The sequence below is a fragment of the Podarcis erhardii genome, assembly GCF_964252035.2.
Source record: "Podarcis erhardii genome assembly, chromosome: 14".
In the NCBI taxonomy this organism is placed as follows: Eukaryota; Metazoa; Chordata; class Lepidosauria; order Squamata; family Lacertidae; genus Podarcis; species Podarcis erhardii.
In genome coordinates, this window is record NC_138503.1 from 21,417,501 (window position 1) to 21,436,340 (window position 18,840).

At 44.6% G+C, this 18,840-nt stretch overlaps 1 protein-coding gene across 2 annotated transcripts in view; it reads left to right on the forward strand.

Annotated features, from left to right (window-relative positions):
- PCSK6 (proprotein convertase subtilisin/kexin type 6) overlaps positions 1-12,118 on the forward strand; it is a 109,014-nt gene extending 96,896 nt beyond the window's left edge. For both annotated transcript variants that reach the window (XM_081838840.1, XM_081838839.1), the window contains exons 18-21: positions 2,088-2,191; positions 5,868-5,997; positions 7,569-7,681; positions 10,267-12,118. In XM_081838840.1, the coding sequence (XP_081694966.1) occupies positions 2,088-2,191; positions 5,868-5,997; positions 7,569-7,681; positions 10,267-10,364 (445 nt within the window). In that variant the 3' untranslated portion in view covers positions 10,365-12,118. The remainder of the gene's footprint in view (positions 1-2,087; positions 2,192-5,867; positions 5,998-7,568; positions 7,682-10,266) is intronic.
- The last annotated feature ends 6,722 nt before the right edge of the window (positions 12,119-18,840 follow it).

Here is an 18,840-nt window from a genome sequence, read left to right on the forward strand (position 1 = left end):
GCAAACCAAATGTTCTACTACTGAATTGCAGTGTTTGCCTTGGAGTATCTTTCAGGGATACCTGACTCCTAGCTTGTGCCATTGGAGCATGTTAAAGTGTTGAGACAACTACACAGCCTTGATGAGATCATAGCTGCTAAAAGTAATCAAGAAGGGGGCGTTTCTCACGCAATTCATCATCTGCGCAAATATGAGTGCATGGCTAGGCATAGGAGTCTTAATAAGTATTGGTCAGTGAGTTTGTGCTGGTCAGGCTGATGGGAGTTCGTCCAAAACATCTGGAGGCCACCAAGTTGGTGAAGGCTGGTATATGGACTGTGGCACCTGGCAAAAGTGCAAGCAGCACTGCAGAAATGGTTGCATGCTACACAGCGGCATAGAGAAAATTAGCAGGCCTTTGCACGTGATGAAGGACCAACCTACATATAACACAATGAGGAGCAAACATTTGCAATTTCCACTCATGTTTCGGTTTTGGTTGGAATTCTCCGACATCTGTATGGCTAACACATCATGTAGCTCAGCTCTTAGCCAACCAAACACTGCCAAAGAACATGCGCTTCTAACAGTAGGACACATCCGTTGGTTCAGGAGCAATTTTCCATCACCCCAGGATTGTTCATGACTTCATGTGTGTAGAAATGATCACATTTTGTGGGGAGAGGATAAGTGAGACTGAGTCCGCTGGCCATACCCCAAGCAGCACTACCAGATCTTCATATGCTGCAGATATATAAGCAGAGCTTGTTGTTCGGTTTGGGTAGATAGGTAGATGTTGCAGTATGGACCTTTTGGCCGTAATCCTATTCTGTTTCCTTGCCTCCATTTCTCCATGGGTGATTGCATGAACAATTCTATAGCTTTCCTTTATCTGTACTCAGTGGCTTTGCCAAAGGAACAGTTGACCTCAGCTGGATGTTAGTAGCTCCACTAATGAATGGTTGGATGAAATTCCATGGTCTGCTAGGTTAGATGACCTTGGATAGTTTAAAAGTTATTCAAGGGACCTTTCTAACATTTCAGCCCCAATCACATCAAGGCACAGCAACCTCTTACGTAAGAAAGGGTCACTGCTGGAGAAATTACAAAAAGGCAGCCAAAAGCTAGGAACCATTTATTACTAAAGTTTCTGTGGGTTGTTCATGATGAAGATCTTCAGAGAGTCAGGCTTGACTGCCCAGATACGGATATGAAAAAACATTGCCCATTCCTCTAAGTTTGAAAGCTTTTTTTTTTTTTTAAAGGCAGTAGTTCCTCTGCTCCCCAAAAAGGAAATTAATTTCTGTTGTGCTGCTAGCTCTGTTTCAGCTGCCTCTAAAGACACTGTCAGCAATGCTCTTCAGAACAGCCAGCTGGCCATTTTTGTGCCCCCCACCCCCCACCCATAATTGCACTTTAAAAAATAAAATCTTTATTGCTTTGAGTTGGGTAGGTTGAGCTGGGCAGAAGAGGCAATATTGCAATAGCAGGTAGAGAGATGTCCAGAGACCCAAACCTTAATAGAAGTTGTACCGGTTCCTGCAGAAAAAGCAATTGTCGCCTGCCAGAGGCAGTATGCCTTTGAATACCAGTTCCTGAGTATTACAGCTGGGGAGAGTTGCTGTTGCACTCGGGTCCTGCTTGTGGGCATCTGATTGGCCATGGTGAGAACAGGATGCAGGGAGTGTGTGCATATTTCTAGGCTTCAGTGCTAGTGTGGACCCTCCCAGACCCCTTGGCTTTTATCTGGGACCCTCCTTTAGGTGCACCCTTTAAGGGACAGGGCCTTTTCTGTGGCGACCCTGCTTTGGAATGCTTTCCCCAATGAGGTCTGCCTGCTACCATCATTAGCATCCTTTCAGTGCCAGGTAAAAACTTCTCTCTTCTCCCAGACAGCTTTACAGTGATTTTGCTGTCTATTATTCTACATTTTGCTGCTGTTTTATGTCTTATTATTGTATGGCCTTCGATGCAATGCATTGTCTTTTATTTTACATTGTGTTTTGCACTCTTAAAATTTTGTAACCCTCCTTGGGCACTCCTAACGTGCCAGTCAACCATGAGATTGAAATTACATTGATGATGACCTCCACTGCTTTCCTCCACAGCCTTGTAGACAATAGCTGCATTACAGGATGCAGGCCGGGCATGTACCTGATCAAGGAGCCAGTACGATGTGAGGGATGCCAGTCAAACTGCCGGACATGCGTGGGTATGTTGTGTGAAGTAGTTACAAGAGGCAGGTAGTACGTGGGAAACATCAGCTTGTTGATCTGAATTGTTGCAAGCTTTGCATGTCCTTCACTGCAGAGAGGAACAAAGCCAGCCTGCAGGAGTTGTCCACCAACAAAGGAGTATTGTCCTGGTTGGTCCTTGGCTTCTTCTCTTCTTGGGCCAATTCACATATGATCCCAAACCATGGTTTGGTTTTACCGTAAGCCAGCCTATAAGCCCATGCTTTTTTTGACTCCCTGGGTCATGGGCAACCAGTTCCTTGGCTTCCATTTCTTGTTTGGAGTGCAGGCACAAACCATAGCTGATTAAATGTAATGGCAAATGTATGGTTTGCTATGGACCAGGAAGCTAGCTAGGGCTGATGGGAGTTGTAGTACAAAACATTTGAAGGGCACCAAGTTGAGGGGAGGCTGCTCTAGTGCCTATGTTGGAAGGAGCTGTCCCTAATACATTGGGCCAGTTGAAGCACGTCAAGCTGTCACTCAGAATTTTTTGTGCTGGCTGGGGTTGTAGACCAAAACATCCAGAGAGGACCAGAGAGGTTGTGGGAGGCTGTTTTAGACTGAAAAGGCAATGGGGTTTCTAAATGGGAAAATAGGTGTCTGCCTATGGGCGTTCGCAAGCAAGGAATTGGAGCATTGAGCTCTGTATCTGTTTTAAGTCAAGTCTGCCTTCAGATTCTTATTTCTAAGGATTGCATCCAGCTAAGATCTACTCAAAGTGGATTAACTGAAAATAATGAACCTAAGTTAATCATATCCATTAATTTCAATGGATCTACTCTTGAGTAAAACTAGGATTGGGTACAACCCCAAATAGTCCCAGGCCCTCTTCACACACCTTCTAGTTTGCCAGCTCACAAGAAAAAACAGCCAACTCTTCATATTTAAACCACAGAAAATTTCCACAATCCAACTGGATTTTGCTCTGCCAAGGCCAGCATCACATGTGGGCATGGCTGGGCAGAGGGGCCACTGACAAGAGCCCCCTGCACCTGTTGCAGTGTGAATGTAGACTCACTGGGGAACAAGGGGGAGGGTTGTGCTGCCCGAGGGCCCACCAGAACCTACTCTCTGTTGTGCAGTTTGTAAATCAAAAGGTGCGTTCAATGTAACATTACTTGAACAAAGCTAAAAAACTTAATTTATATTTTACTAATGACATGAGTGCCTGAGACAGACAGCCTCCTTTCTACTCCATCACATATTCTGTATGTGTTTCAAGAAGACTTTAAAATATATATATGTGATTGGAGTATTGTTGTTTGTATTCCTTCTGCTTTAAAGATAGAAGTCTTACCTTTCATGGGACTCAAAGGGAGCCATATGAAAAGCCTGTAAGAAGCACAGCACAAGAGAGCTTTTTGAGTACATAAAAGTGTCAGTGCTTCAAAATCTGTACGTTTGCATGGGAAGCTTGTGTGGTGTCCCACTGAGAATTTGCTTCGGTTTCCAGCTTGTTCTGCCCCAGACCAGTAATAATTCAAGAGCAAATGCACTTTTAAAAAACCAAAGAAAATCTACAAAACTCAGAGTGAACACAAAGCATGTGCTGAAATCCTTTTTTTTTTCTATTGAAAGCTGGGCAATCTCCCCTTTCCAGAGCGTATGGCCACGATGCAAAGAGCTACTTTATGTATGCCCAAGGGCTTGCGTGAACTTAAAGCAAATTGTCACGCGTTTGAACAGCAGAATTCTGAGCCGTATCACAATTGTTGAGTTTCAGGTGCAAATTTGTGGAGCACTGGGTGCACTCTGCTGCTCAGGTTCCTTGTTCCAGCCTTCCCCTCCAAATGTTTTTGACTACAACTCCCATCAGCTCCAGACAACACTGTCAGTGGTCAGTGATATTGAGAGTTGTAGTTTTGTGCCCCCCAGAAAGGACGTGTCAGCATTTCATGCTGGGATGCTACCACCAGACCATAAACCTCCTTTGTCCGATCCCAGATTGCCAACCACATACATGCCAGCTTTGAGGGAGCGCAAAGCTCAACTTCACTGGTATGTTCATATACACTCTTTTTATGGCCTGAGTGGCTCTGCTACCCGAGTCCTACAATTTGGAGTCCCCCAAGTCATTTGTTCCATGCCAGAAACATTTTGTCTTTGCAGCTGCCCCTTTAATGGCCTGGTCTGTAGCCAAATCACAATTGAGAGAGACTTGTGCTTTTTCCACGAAATGTACTCGGAACGAGTCAGTCTGTCCCTGCCTATAAAATGCTTTCTCTTGCACTGCCACCAGCCACGCGGGACTCTGCCATTGGCCACATGTTGTAATCAAGCCTCTTCAGCACATATATCCCAAATGGCTGTTGGTCTCCAGACAGAATGCTCAAGTGCAATTCTCAAAATTTGCGATGTTCAAGGATTTGTGGTTCTTTACAAGGTGCAGTTGATTCAATCTGCACGTCTTTATAATTAACCTTCTGCTTTCTTCCTCCCCACCCCCCTTTATGAGTGTGGGGAACAGTTTGTAAACAGCAGGTGGTTAGAAAGCTCTCTCTGTGTTAGAGAGCCAGTGTGGTGTAGTGACTACAGTGAAGGAGCAGTAATGGAGAGACACAATTTCAAGCCCTCACTCAGCCATGAAACTCTCAGCGAGCTTCCTTCAGCCATCTCTCAGCCTAACCTACCTCACAAGGTGGTTGTGAGGATAAAACGAAAGGCGGGAAGAACCATGTGTGCGCCATCCTGAGCTCTTTAGGAAAAGAATGAGAGGTTCGATGAAATAAGACTTGAATAACACACAGCCTGAACTTGTGTGGTAAACTGAAGGTGGCTATTGACCATGATGCAGTTAGGCTGTTGCTCTATCCTTCTCTCTCTCTATTGATAAGCTCAGCATTAGCAGTTAAAGAGTGACAGACAGCTTAGGAGTGGAATTGCCAAGTGGATGGTACTCCCTTAAATTCTGAAAGAGCAGGTAGGTTTCTATGACCCAGAAGCTTGGCACCTTGAGTGCTTCAAGACATTTTCAGATTAATTGCCTGCTCGTGTTCAAACTAAGCTCTACAAGGGCTAGGAACATCCTTTTCTTAAAGAACAAATCTGAGGAATCCAAATTTCTGCTTGCATGAAATGGCAAAAGACGCCCTAGCAGTAGCTAGCTGGTAGATTTTTTGCATTAGGGTGTCCTTGGAGAGATGAAGCTTCTGTGGTTCGTGTTTATCTTCCTGCTGGAAGGAAACCAAGGCAGATTCCTCCTGCTGTCTTGTTAATGTCACATTAAATTTTTTTAAAACACACACAAACAAACCTCACAATGATAGCAGCTTGTACTTCCATTGTATTGTAATCTCACAGAAATTCATATGAATTCCTCCTCCGTTTACGTTTACTCTTTTCAAAAGACCCGGAGCACTTTGCCTTGGATGATAGTCCTTGGCCACCAGCATGAATCACACCAGATTCTCCATTCTTCTAAGCCATAGAAAATCAAAAGTGATTCATTCACACTGGTATCCAAGAACTGTCGTCCTGTTGCACATTAACAAAGGCAAAATGATGAGAATCTTAAGCGCTCTAGCAACTCATTTCTTCTCCCTTAGGAGTAGAGCAGCAAGCAGATTCCTCGCCTCCATTATCCCCCAGTTTGCACCCGGTACAGTCATTGTCTTACCAAACTGGTGTGCTTGTTTTTCCCATGCTCCTTAGGGCCGGGCCGAGAGGAATGCATCCAGTGTGCCAGGAACTCGCACCTGCATGAGTGGAGGTGCGTCCCAACATGCGGCGAAGGCTTTTACCCTGAGGAGTTGCGTGGGCTCCCCCACAAGGTCTGCAGAAGGTAGGAGAGCAAGCAGTTTTGGCAACCCGGTTCTGACGATGAAAGTTGGAAGGTTCGGGACAGATAAAACTGCTACTTCAAACTGTGCACTCCCACAGGCAGCTGTAATGGCTATCAACTTCGTTGGCTTTAAAAGAGGATTGGACAAATGGATGGAGGACAAAGGCTATCAGTGGCTCCTAGCCATGATGGCTTTGCTCTGCCTCCATGGTTGTTGGAGGCAGTAATGCTTCTGAGTACCATTTGCCGGAAACAGGAGGAAGGGAAAGTACTCTTGTGCTTGGGTCCTGCTTTCAGGTTTCCCACAGGCATTTGGTTGGCCACTGTGTGAGAGGTGGGCCATTGGCCTGATCCAGCAGATTCCACTTATGTCCTTGTATCCTTTTGTGAAAGTAGCGTGGGAGCAAGCGTTAACCCTTGCCAAGCACTCTGCTTTGACATAATACAAACAAGGATCTCTCTTCTTGACTCAAAGCAGCTCTGTTGTGGTCAGATTTAAGGAGGAGATAATTGTCAGAATCAAATTTATTCCTCTTAGTCTACCACGTGTATACCAAGTTGATATGGTCCTCTTTTAACCTCCTGCAACATCTCTTTCCACAACAAGGAAAGAACTGAGAGGTGAATTCCTATTGAATGGCATTTAGCCAAGACCCCCACGTGTATACCAAGTTGATATGGTCCTCTTTTAACCTCCTGCAACATCTCTTTCCACAACAAGGAAAGAACTGAGAGGTGAATTCCTATTGAATGGCATTTAGCCAAGACCCCTCACACGCCTCCCCTTCTCTCCAGGAACCAGGCTCAGATACTGAGCATATGTTACGCATAAAGGATCACAAGTTCAAACCCCCACATCTCCAGAAAGGTGTCTTAGCTCCCTCCCAGACCATGACAATGGAGGCTCTTCCTTGAGAGTAAGGAAGAGAGATAGCTATTGAAGCAGAGGAGACATACAGGCTCATCAACAGGTAGTCATGGCAGCCATGGCCCACAGGAATAAAATTAAAGAATTGTAGAGGTGGGAGGGATTATGAGGGTCATATATTCCAACCCCCTGCCATGCAGGAATCCTTTGCTCAACGTGGGGCTTGAACCCAGGATTCCGTGTTTTAAGAGTCTCGAACTTTACTGACTGAGCTATACTAGGAAAGACGAGACTAGCCAAGCTAGAAGCAGTGGTCCATGGTTAAGGAGTCCCGAGATCAGGGTAAGGAGTTCTGGACTACACAGGAGCAACAGAACTGTCCTGGTGGGTTGGCATGGCTCTTTTGCTGGATACAATGCAGGGACAGCAACTGTCTGGATGGGAGACAGCAACTGTCTGGATTGGTAGGGCTGTGGGATAAGCTAGTGGTCAGATATGTCTACCATCTGTGCCAAGGATGGGAAACATCTGCATGTTGGCTGGACTCCAGCTTCCTCAGTCCCAGCCAACATGGTCAGTGGTTGGGGATGATGGGAGTTGTAGTTCCTCAAAACCTGGAGGGCTGTGGGCTCCATGCCTTAGTTTGGATTATGGGCACACAACTAGCTACTAGAAAGAGTTGCCTTTTTCATCTCTTCCTCAGATGTGAAGATAACTGTTCAAGTTGTGACAGCTCGGGAAGAAAATGTCTCCGGTGTAAAGAAGGCTTTAGCTTGCTTAGTGGCTCATGCATTGCTAGCGACAGATGCCACAATGGTATGTATTCACATGGACGTTTATTAAAGATGGGCAGATCTGAACCATACATTTAAAGCACAGCCAATGCACAGTTGAAGCACATGACTTCCTCCAAATAATCCTAGAAGCGTTTTTGGTTAAAAAGTGTGTGCTGGGAATTGTATTGCTGTGAGTGGGAAACAAGACCTCCCAGGATCATGCTTTAAATGTGCATTGCATGCACTTTAAATGTTTGGTGTGGCTCTGCTCAAGTACCCACAGTCAGGTAATATAACACACACCTGACTAGCCACTAGTCTGCATACACAGCATGCACTTAAAGCACATGGCCTCCCCCAAAGTATCCTGAGAACTGTAGTTTACTCCCCACAGAGCGGCAATTCCCAGCACCACTAACCAACTACAGTTCCCAGGATTCTTTGGGGTAGATCATTTGCTTTAAATTATACTGTTAATACAGCCTCTGCCCCCCCTTTGCTTGGTTCCATCACAGCAGTTGAATGATGATGCAGCTGGGGTGCAAAGGGGGGGGGAAACCCTGTGCAGCTCAAATGGAACTAGATTTTAGTATCAAATTGGAGGGCATCTAGGGAAGAAATGTGATGGGACTTTAGGAACTAACATTTCGATTGAATCATTACTAGTTCTGCATACCTACATTCCCTAGAATCTCATCCTTGTCTTCGGCCAGATGTTGCTCATTCTTCACTCCCTTCTTGCATCAGGAACTTGCGGCAATTTTAATTACTTTTGAGGTTGAGATTTCATATTTATGGAATATATAATGAACTTTACTGAAATTTAACTTTGGGGCAGCAGGCAGTAGAGAAGAATCAGTGACCTGAAAACGTGCAGGTAAGGTAAAAAAGAAAAAAAATTCCTGTAATTTCTCCTGGCACAGAATTTGCATGGAGCTGTTTTAAGAATCGGCTGCTGAAGGATGGGAGAAATTGGCATATTCCAAGTCTATACATGATGTTGCTGAAAAACATTTTTATATCTCTTTCTTAAATTCAGCCCGTCTGTCATTGCACCCTTTGTCAGCTGTTTCAATGAGAATATCAGGAGATATCCCTAAAAAGGGACAGACTGACCGAGCTTTCCTTACCCACCTCAGGGTTCATCCACACTTCCCGTTTGTTCCGCTGCTTTCCCCCAGGGAAGGCCACTATTTACTGCTGAATTTGACGTCACTCACCTTTTCTGTGGAGTTACATTTGTTCCAGTTCCAGCGGCAAAGCATGGGCTTCCTCTGGGAAATTGGTGGGGCAAACTGAAAACCGCTGGGCCCATGCTCTCTAGGCAAGAGGAAGTGTGGAGGCCTGCAAGGGAACCTCTTGCTTTGGCTCTGTGGCAGCGCAATAAAATGAGCTAGTGGAAGAGCATCTGTTTGGTATGCAGAAGATCCCAGGTTCAACCCTTGGCATCTCCAGGTAAGGCTGGGGGTGCCTCCTGCCAGAAACCCTGGACAGCTGCTGCCAGTCAGCCGAGACCATATAACACCGGTTCTGAAAGACCTACATTGGCTCCCAGTACGTTTCCGAGCACAGTTCAGAGTGTTGGTGCTGACCTTTCAAGCCCTAAGCGGCCTTGGTCCAGTATACCTGAAGGAGCATCTCCACCCCCATCGCTCAGCCCAGACACTGAGGTCGAGCTCCGAGGGCCTTCTGACAGTTCCCTTACTGTGAGTAGCGAGGTTACAGGGAACCAGGCAAAGGGCCTTCTCCGTAGTGGCACCCGCCCTGTGGAATGCCTTCCCATCAGATGTCAAGGAAATAAACAACTATCTGACTTTAAAAGACATCTGAAGGCAGCCCTGTTTAGGGAAGTTTCCAATGTTTGATCTTTTATCGTGTTTTTAATATTTTGTTGGAAGCTGCCCAGAGTGGCTGGGGAAACCCAGCCAGATGGGTGGGGTATAAATAATAAATTATTATTATAGACAGTACTGAACTAAGTGGACCCAGCAGTCTGATTCCGTATATGGCATCTTCCTTTGTGGAGTGGGCACAATGGACAGCCAGGGTTCAGAGCTGCAATAACTCATCCCCACCATCCTTCATTTTTTCCATTTTGTCACTTTCTTTTCCCTTCTTGCTCATCCCCTTGTACGATTCAACTGTGTTGCTGCATTTTTGCAGTACTTGAGCAGAAGGGTGCTGTGTAGTGGTTAGAGTGTCGGGCTGGGACCTGGGAGACCTGGATTCACATTCCCACCCTGCCATGGCCAGTCACTGCCCCTCGGTTTAACCTACCTCACAGGATTGTTGTGAGGAGTTAACAGAGATGGGGGAGAACTGTGTACGCCACTTTGAGCTCACGGGGGGAAAGGTTGGGATATAAATATGATAGGTAGAAGGATTAGATAAATATTTCCATTCTGAAGTCTATGCATGTGTAAGAGCTATGCTCATTAAATGCACATGGCTCTCCGCATCTCGAAACTCTCCAACAGATGGATGAGCTGCTTTTTTCCGTTATCTCTCGTGTAGCAGAATAGCTCTTGCTGTGCTTTTTCCAGTCCTACTTTGTTTGGCTAAAATGCTAATCCAATTTCTTTCCCCCTCTCCTCCCTCTTTCCAAATGTATGTATGCACTCCCAGCTGATGAGGTCTTCTGCGAGATGGTGAAATCCAACAAACTCTGTGAGCGCAAGCCATTTATACAGTTTTGCTGTCGGACGTGCCTCTTGGCTGGCTGAGCTGAAGATTTTAATATCCGCCCTCTGGAGGCCCTGTTGTGCCAGTTCCCTAGGACAAAGTCTCCCTTCTCCTCCCTGTCTGCCCCTACCCCACCCCACCCCCACTTTGGGAAGCTTCACCCAGTGCTGACTGAAGCTTCGGCTTGCAACTCGGATCACTTTAATATTGCCTGCCAGTCTGGTTTTTACAGTGCCACACGCCTGGTTAACACCCAAGCCTAGGTAGCATCCTTGCTTTGCTTGTTGCATCTTAAAAGAAAAAAAATAAAAAAGAATAAAAATGCAGATGGGAACACAAATCCTTCTTGGACATGTCTTGCAAATGGAGAGTGACACCGAAGTCCACATGCCCAGCTTCATTCAAAATAATCAACCCTCCCAAATAGTATCCAGGCAGGTGACTGGGCAGATTTAAGGTATTTCTGCACTTTTGAGAAGAAAAGGGCACCTCTTGCCCACCCATCCCAAAAGAATTTACAGCCCTTTAGCTGTACAGTGATTGAGCTTTCTTCCAGTGCAACCCTGGCTTGATGCACTTCACCCCAGCAATGTTGTGGTGAAAAATAAGGACAATCCCCAGTTGCCTTTTAGGAGCAAAATTGGCCATAGCAAACTTGCAACTTGGCAGTCACCAAAGAGGCGCTCCTAGAGTTGGCAGGAAGAGGTGAGAGCAGTCTTTGTCTAAGCCCCAAGTGTCCACCTTTACTGCAAGCTGTTCTGAGTAGCCAAATCCTTCCTAAGTGACTGTCGGGAACCTGGTAGCCCTGAGCACCCTGCAGGATTGAAGCCTTCAGCGTGAAATTGCTGCGAATAAATTCATCTCTTGTCTGCAGACACAGACTAGAATAATTTCCTCTCCGCAACAAAAGATTATTTCTGCCCTCCTCCCCTCCCCAAATGTTTGCATCTCCTATCTTTTTCAGCTTTGATTGATGGCTTCATTTTTCTGGCCTACCACAACTTGCTGACAAAACCTTTCCTGTCTAATGACAGCTCAGTGACTTTAGTAAGCAATCCCTTCCAGGAGACATTCTATTTAGCCAGCCAGGAGGGAAGGGAAACAACCAATTGTACCGAACGGCGCTATACAACACATCTGAATGTATTCACTATACATATAAATATATATATATATATATACATATAATAATATATATTTTTTAGTTTGTTGTGTGGTGTTTATATAATTGTGTTTAAATATATTTGGCTATGTTGTCTTACAGAATTTTTTAAAAAAGTAACTTATACAGTCATTGCCTTTATTCACAGAAATTTTAAATTATTTTTTACAGGGACAGACCTTTTTTTTAATGTGTCTCCTTCCCTTCCAGTGACATCTTTGTAAGCTTCAACAAAAATGTCCCTTTTCCCCCTCTTCAGACATATGTAAACAACACTTCTCTTTTTTCTTATAATGCCTGTTCTGATTCGCGTTGTTGGCTGTTTTAATAAGTTAAACCTTCAGCCCATGAAATTGGCGGTAAAACATTAATTGGCTCTTAACAAAGTGAGTTTTCTAAGCTTTTTTTTCCTGGCTAAAATTAACTGACACGACCGTACTGCTTTAGACCCATGTGCTCTCAAACTTGGCTTGAATGAATAGTGAAAGCCAACACAGTGTTTCTGATGTGATCAATGGCAAGAAGTTGACAAGGTAACCACACCATGAATAAAATGTTTATAGTCCTGATGAGTTATTCTGTACTTACCCCACCCCGAAGCAACCAAAGTAAATTGCTTTATTTTACTATGAATATCCTATTTCTGTGTAGTCTTTTAATTACCATCTGGAGGGGGATCAACGACCTATATTTATTGATGAGATGCACACACAAAAATAGATTGGGATGTGATTCATCTTGTAGATTATTCCCAGTGAGTGAGCTAATGACCCACAGCATGATTCAAGTTGCTTCTAATTTAGGGATGGGGAATCTGTGGCTCTACAGATGTTGGATTACAACTCCCATAATCCATGGCCATGCTGGCTGAGGTTGATGGATTTTGGAGTCCATCGTAATCCGGAGGGTCACAGGGTCCCTATGCTTGCTCTAACAGGGCAGCTGGTCTTAAAAATATTGTTGATTATTTCTAATGTAGGAATTTCAGAAGATACTTATGGGCTTCCCATAGGCATCTGGTGGGCCATGGAACAGTGCGCCAGATTCAACTAACTGGCCTCCCAGCTGAAGCCCGTGCAGTGACTTCCACTAGCACAATGAGGCTTCCCTTCTCTCCTCCCACTGTTCGGCCCCAGGAGGGTGGGGGGTTCAGGAGAACCCCCCCAGAACAGCATGTGTGAGGAAAAGAAAAATCCATCCATCCGGCAAGAAGAAATGCTTGCTCTCATGGACCATTTTAGCACAATGTTGACTGCTGCCCAGAATCCCGGACTAGATGGGCTTTTGTCCTGATCCTCTTATTTCTCAGTCAGAAGAAAATACCTCTTCTGAGGTCCTATAAGCCGGGGTAGCTGCTGTGTTTCAAGTACTGGTGGGCAGTATCTGGATAGCAGGTGACACATGTGCATTATATATATAATATATAATATCAGAACTGTTCCTGTTCAAACGCTAATTTCATACCCTCCAACGTTTCTCAGATGAAAATAGGGACATCCTAAGGGAAAACGGGACATTTGGGGATCAAATCAGAAACTGGAACAGCTTCTGTTAATTCCAGGAATGTCCCTGGAAAATAGGGACACTTGAAGGTGTCTGTATTTGGTCCATTAGCAGCTTTATCAAAACTAGGTACAAGAACCTATCATGAATACCTCCCTTGTCCTCTTAGAACAGCAGTGGCACCCAGCTCAGAGATTCTGGAACTGAGTTCCAGCTGAAAGAAAGCCCTATATGTATATGTAGTGGCAACCCATAATACTGATCGGGCCTGCAGCTACTTACTATATTTACACAAATCTAATGTGACATTGAATCTAATGCACACCCTAATTTTCGCGACGTAATTTGGCATTACATTCGAGTAAATATAGTAACTTTGGTGACTATGGACAGGCCTGTATCACCAGGTGCTCCTGGGCCATCTGCTAGCCCCAAAGTAACTTCTACTTGTCAGCTGCTTGGACAGGAGACCATGTGGGAAGCATATGGAAGCTAGTCAAAGCTCTTCAAAGTGTAAGCACGGCTGATAAATAAAAATAAATCCCGACGAGAAACCCTGACATCTGGCCTGCGCGCTTCATAATCCACGAGGCAAAAATGCAGCCCATCAGCCATTTATGGTGGACCTTGGAAAATCTGGCGCCCTGCTTGGAATTACAAAAATGGTGTGTGCGCGATTTGTGTTCATTTGACAACTGTGAGGGAGGCTTGACCTGCCGACGAAGAGAAAGGATTGTTTCAGAAGTATGCCTGTGTTTAAACTGAAGGGAAGGCTGGCTGCTCAATTTGCGTTAAGCTCAATAACAGGAAAGTACAGTGGTACCTCGGGTTAAGTACTTAATTCGTTCCGGAGGTCCGTTCTTAATCTGAAACTGTTCTTAACCTGAAGCACCACTTTAGCTAATGGGGCCTCTCGCTGTTGCCGCGCCGCCGGAGCACAATTTCTGTTCTCATCCTGAAGCAAAGTTCTTAACCCAAGGTACTGTTTCTGGGTTAGCGGCGTCTGTAACCTGAAGCGTATGTAACCCGAGATACCACTGTAGATACAACTATTTTTATTTCTTTTTAGTTACAGAAACATTTTAGTTTCCTAAGGTTGCAGAGAGTTGTTCAGAAACCCTTATTCCACTCCTAGAGTAGTTTAACAGTCCATCTGTCTTCATAGGGAACTCTGGAAATTGTAGGTCTGTGGAGGGTACCGGGGCCTCCTAATAACTCTCAGCACCCTTAAAAAAACTACTAGCTTGTCCCTAGCTAACTGTGGTACAAGCAAGGGTCCTTGGTAACCACAAGGAAGCATGCTTTTTTGTCTCTCAGGGTCACAAAAACCCAGCAGCAGAGGAGAGTGAATGTGGGGGCCTGTGATTTATACATTCATTTCCTCCCTGACCCAGAGCTGTAATTATAATAATGTCCTATCCTGTCATCAGCATGTCCAGAACTTCCGTCTCCCAATCTCTGCAGACAGGAGCGGTGGTAGAAATGCCAGCACACTCTCAGCAAATACCACAGGGGCAAAGAAGTTAATAGACACCGCATTTAATGCACGAGCAAACCCCGGTGCCGAACACAGCTGCAATTAGCAGCAGGGAGAGGAACAGCATTACCATTTACTCTCGCTCCAGTGTGCTCCCACTCTGCCGCTGCTTCAAGCTGTGTGCGCATGACGTTAGCCACAATCCATACCTATCCTGTAATTTCTAGAGAAATACAACTGTCTGGTGTGTCTTTCCTCAACCCAGCTTCCGCACAATTTGAAAACATAAGCCACACTAACTTCAGAGTTCTTATTATTTATTAAACTTATTCGTCATTGTTTTCCTACCAATATAACCCAAGGTGACCCACAACAATAAATAAATAAATAACAGTAAAACCACCATAAAACAATGCACAGAAGAAGCAAATTTTTAAAAAGCAGAATTAAAACACCCCACCCATTGAAGGGGACCACAGATAATTAAAAGCCAAAGGCCTAGCAGGAAAGAATTGTTGGCTGGGGGCATTAACAAAGAGACTGCTTTGACAGCTTCAGCAGCCTCTTTTACAACAAGGGTGGGGGATACCAGTCTTGGCCCTCTGCAGTGCTCAGGTTAGCATGTGAGCCCATTTTCTCTAGCCATGTCCACAGTCCATCAGTTTATAGGCAAGAGGGTTGGGCTCAGCCCTGCTGGGTATTACAGTACTTGGGACACTGCATCCCCTGTGCGGAATGCGTTGTCAAAGCAGATCCCTGCAGCCAGCAGGATTCAGGGGCAAAACTAGGCTTTATTTCAGCTGGGTCAAAGACACAGTTTGGCGCACACACACCCCATCTGCAAATTTGCTTACACACACACACACACACACACACACACACACACACACACAGGCTGGGGGCCTCAATGGCATCCCTCTGGAGGCTTTACCACCCAGGGCAAAAATAACCTGGCTAGCCCCCCCCCTCCAGGTACCACTCTGTAGGATTGAATCGTCCTCTCATCAGCTGGATAGCGGAGTGTTCAGTCCAGCTGGGTGCTGCTTTGCCAGTGTGTTCCCGGTGGAGACTACTCTGGCAAGGCAGATGCCCTCCCCTCCAGACGATTGACAGGTGGGTGGCTCTGTGTGGGTTCAGAAAGATTCAGATCTGTCCTGTTCTGCTAGCTGCCAAAAAGCTTCCTCTGTTCTACATAATCCCCTCTTGCAGATATAAAACCAGATATTTGGAGGACACCTAAATATGCCCCTCCCTGTCGTATAACTTTTCTTTAGGGTTGGGCCTTGTACCTGGCTCTTAGTTCATCTTGGTTGTACACAATAATAATTTAAAAACTCTTTCAGCCAACTATTAATTCTTTTCTTTTGTATAAAATTTTCACTCGTGGGTGACCGACTGGAACCAAAAAAGCTCAATAGTGGGTTTTTTTAATAATCAGCTTTGGCAGAGTGTGGCACAGTGCAGAATAATTTATTGCTGTATTCATTGGCAAAAATGTGGGCTAGCCGCAAATTGTGTCCCTCTTTGTTAGTGATGTCTGTTACCTGGATCTGCACTACCATAAAATTAAAACGTTTTTCCTTTGTTAAATAGCTTGCAAATGGAATAGTGAAGAAGTGGAAATTTATTTGACGCTAGTGTGCCACCATGTGGTCTTCAGTGAAAGAAAAATAAAGATTTTAAAATTATGTATGGCAGAGGAAATAGCTGCTGTGGCTTGTCTAGGATATTTTGGGTTGCATCCACGTGGTCCGTTGGTTGAATTTCCATCCTGATCTGTTTGCCCAAAGTTTGCAGGGAGATTGTAAGAGGTTGGCTGCTTATTCATTTGACTGATAGTTGCCATCTTTTGAAGAGCAAAAAAGAGGACACATTGGCCACCTTCTCCTATTAACTATGGATCACTATGATGACTCTCATTTTAACATACCCATGAAAAACAGGATGTGTCCTGGAAAAAGAGGACATATGGCAAGCCTATTTGTATGCAGGTCACCTGTTATCCCACACTTTCTAGTAGTACATTCCCCACTGAGTTCCTTACTGCAAAAAGGGCCATTTTTATTTCATTTTTAATATGTTTATAGCACACGAACAAATCCAATTTAATTGTGCCCCCTCAATTCATTGAATTCCACCAGCAAAACTGCTACAATCGAGACAGGACATAACATTTTATGCTATCAGACTTCCGGGTTAGCGCGAACGGCTAATGGCGGATTCCCTCCGAGCTCCGGAGGGAATCGGCTCTGCTGAGGACGGGTCTTGCCGTGCCGGCGACACGGGGACCCTCAGAAACCGCAGGCGCGGAAGCCTGCGGACTTGGTGACTCGGTGGGCACCTTAAGCGCCCTCCCCGACCCACGAAGAGCCTTTTTAAAGGCTGCGGAGAGGGTACGGAGAGTGGCGTGGTGCTGAGAGTAGACCGCTACCTCAGTAGAGCGAAGCCGCAAGCCATGGCCGGAGAGCGCTGACTTTCTTCCCAAAATTTGGACTGGATAACAAAGGACCCGTGAGTAGTGGAATTTGGACTTTAAAAATTTTATCCTGTGAATTCGGCACGATCGGGGGATGTGTTAAAGGGAAGTCCGCACCCCCTCTATTTATAGACGTTTCAAAGCAAGGAACGGAGAATTAAGGCGGAATGAATACTGTTTTGATGATTTAAAAGTTTCTCACAAATTTGATAGAACAAGATTTTTGTGCTGGAGAGAAAGGGAATTTGGAACTTTGTGTGTATCCCCCCCAAAAAACCCGGGAGTGTCCTATTTGGGTCCCGGAGGAAGAAGTGAAAGGAGTTTGACAGCTGTCAAAGAAGCTGTCAAACGGGCGGACAAAGTAAAGAATTTTGTTATTTAATAACTCTTGGAATTAAAGCTGATACATTTGGACTGAGGCGATTGGAAACAAAGTATTGATAATAACAAAGTAACAGATTATTGGAAAAGGACTACTAAATAACTGAAAGCCCCCTAGGGGGAATCAGTGACATTACAATGGCTGCAGAGGGAAAATTACTGGCGGAGATAGAAAAAATGTTTTTTCTCGTGGGAATCCTGCAGGAGCAGAGTATGGCTCTGAGTAAAGTTTTTATGACCTTGAATCCTGAAACAAACAACTCTGCTGAATGCACAAAGGAGATGTACGATAAAAATTCTGCAGCTGAGCAGGAAGAGATGCCTTTGGAATTGACAGAGAAAAAAGAAGGAGTTCAGACACTACAAGTGGAAAATATCAACCAGAAATCTGCAGCGTTAGAGTATGAGCAAGAAGACCTCTGGATTACAGACCTGCGAAAGATGAGAAAGAAGAAGAGAGAAGCCCCTGGAGTACTTGGAATATTAAAACTAGAAAGAACAAAGCAATATGATTGGGACTTTTCTCTTGAGTATGGAAAACTAGATGGCCTTTCGCAGCAAACACTCTTCAACATTCTGAATGAAAGAAAATATGATTTGACTCTGACTGAACTCCTTCGGGGTCTTAGGACCTTCAAAGAGGACTACCAATATAGCTGGCAGAGAGGGACTGACAGAGAATCAGACGCCTCGGACGTGAGGAATCCGGGCTAGAAATATTTTTTGTTTGTTTTCTGGACATTTGTCTAGGAAGGGACAGAAACCGGGGCAGGGGGGGGAGAGAATAGAATTATAAAATGTTATGTTTTGTTCTATTTGGTCAATGTGACCTATAATTAATATAATAAAGGGAAAATTTGTGAAGGGGAAGTTAGATCGACCTTAAAAAAAAAGAAATTAATGATTATAAGAGAATTGGATAGTTGAATACAGATAAACAAAAGATTTTAATTTTTAAAAGCAATGTGAATATCTTTAAGAGGTTAGTTAAGAACTTGCTGAATTAATTTTGGAATTGGGATGTAAGAGGAGGGGGTGGGGGGAAGTCAATGAAAGTGGGTAAAGAAACTTAGGGTATGTAATTGTATTTGTGTGTTTGTTTGTCTTTGTCTTTGTGTGTGTGTCTGTTGTTATAAAATGTAAAAACCCAATAAAAATTATTTTAAAAAAAAAAAAAAAACATAACATTTTATGCTATCAGACCAATAGTCCATCTAGCTCAGGATTTCATCCGAATACCAGTTGTTGGGGATCACGACTGGGGAAAGGGATTTTCGTTCTGCCATGCTCTTTGTGGGTTTCCCAGAGGCATCTGGATAAGCAATCTAAGAACAAGATGCTGGACTAGACGGACCGTCAGTTTGATCCAGCGGGGCTATTCTGGTGCTCGTTACTCACCAAATGACAAAATAAGGATAAAACAGCAAGAATTCATCAGGAGCAAGGACTACAAACCAGAGGTCAGTTGGAACATTCAGTATGTGTGGAATTGTACGTGTGCTTAATTAGGAGCAGCCT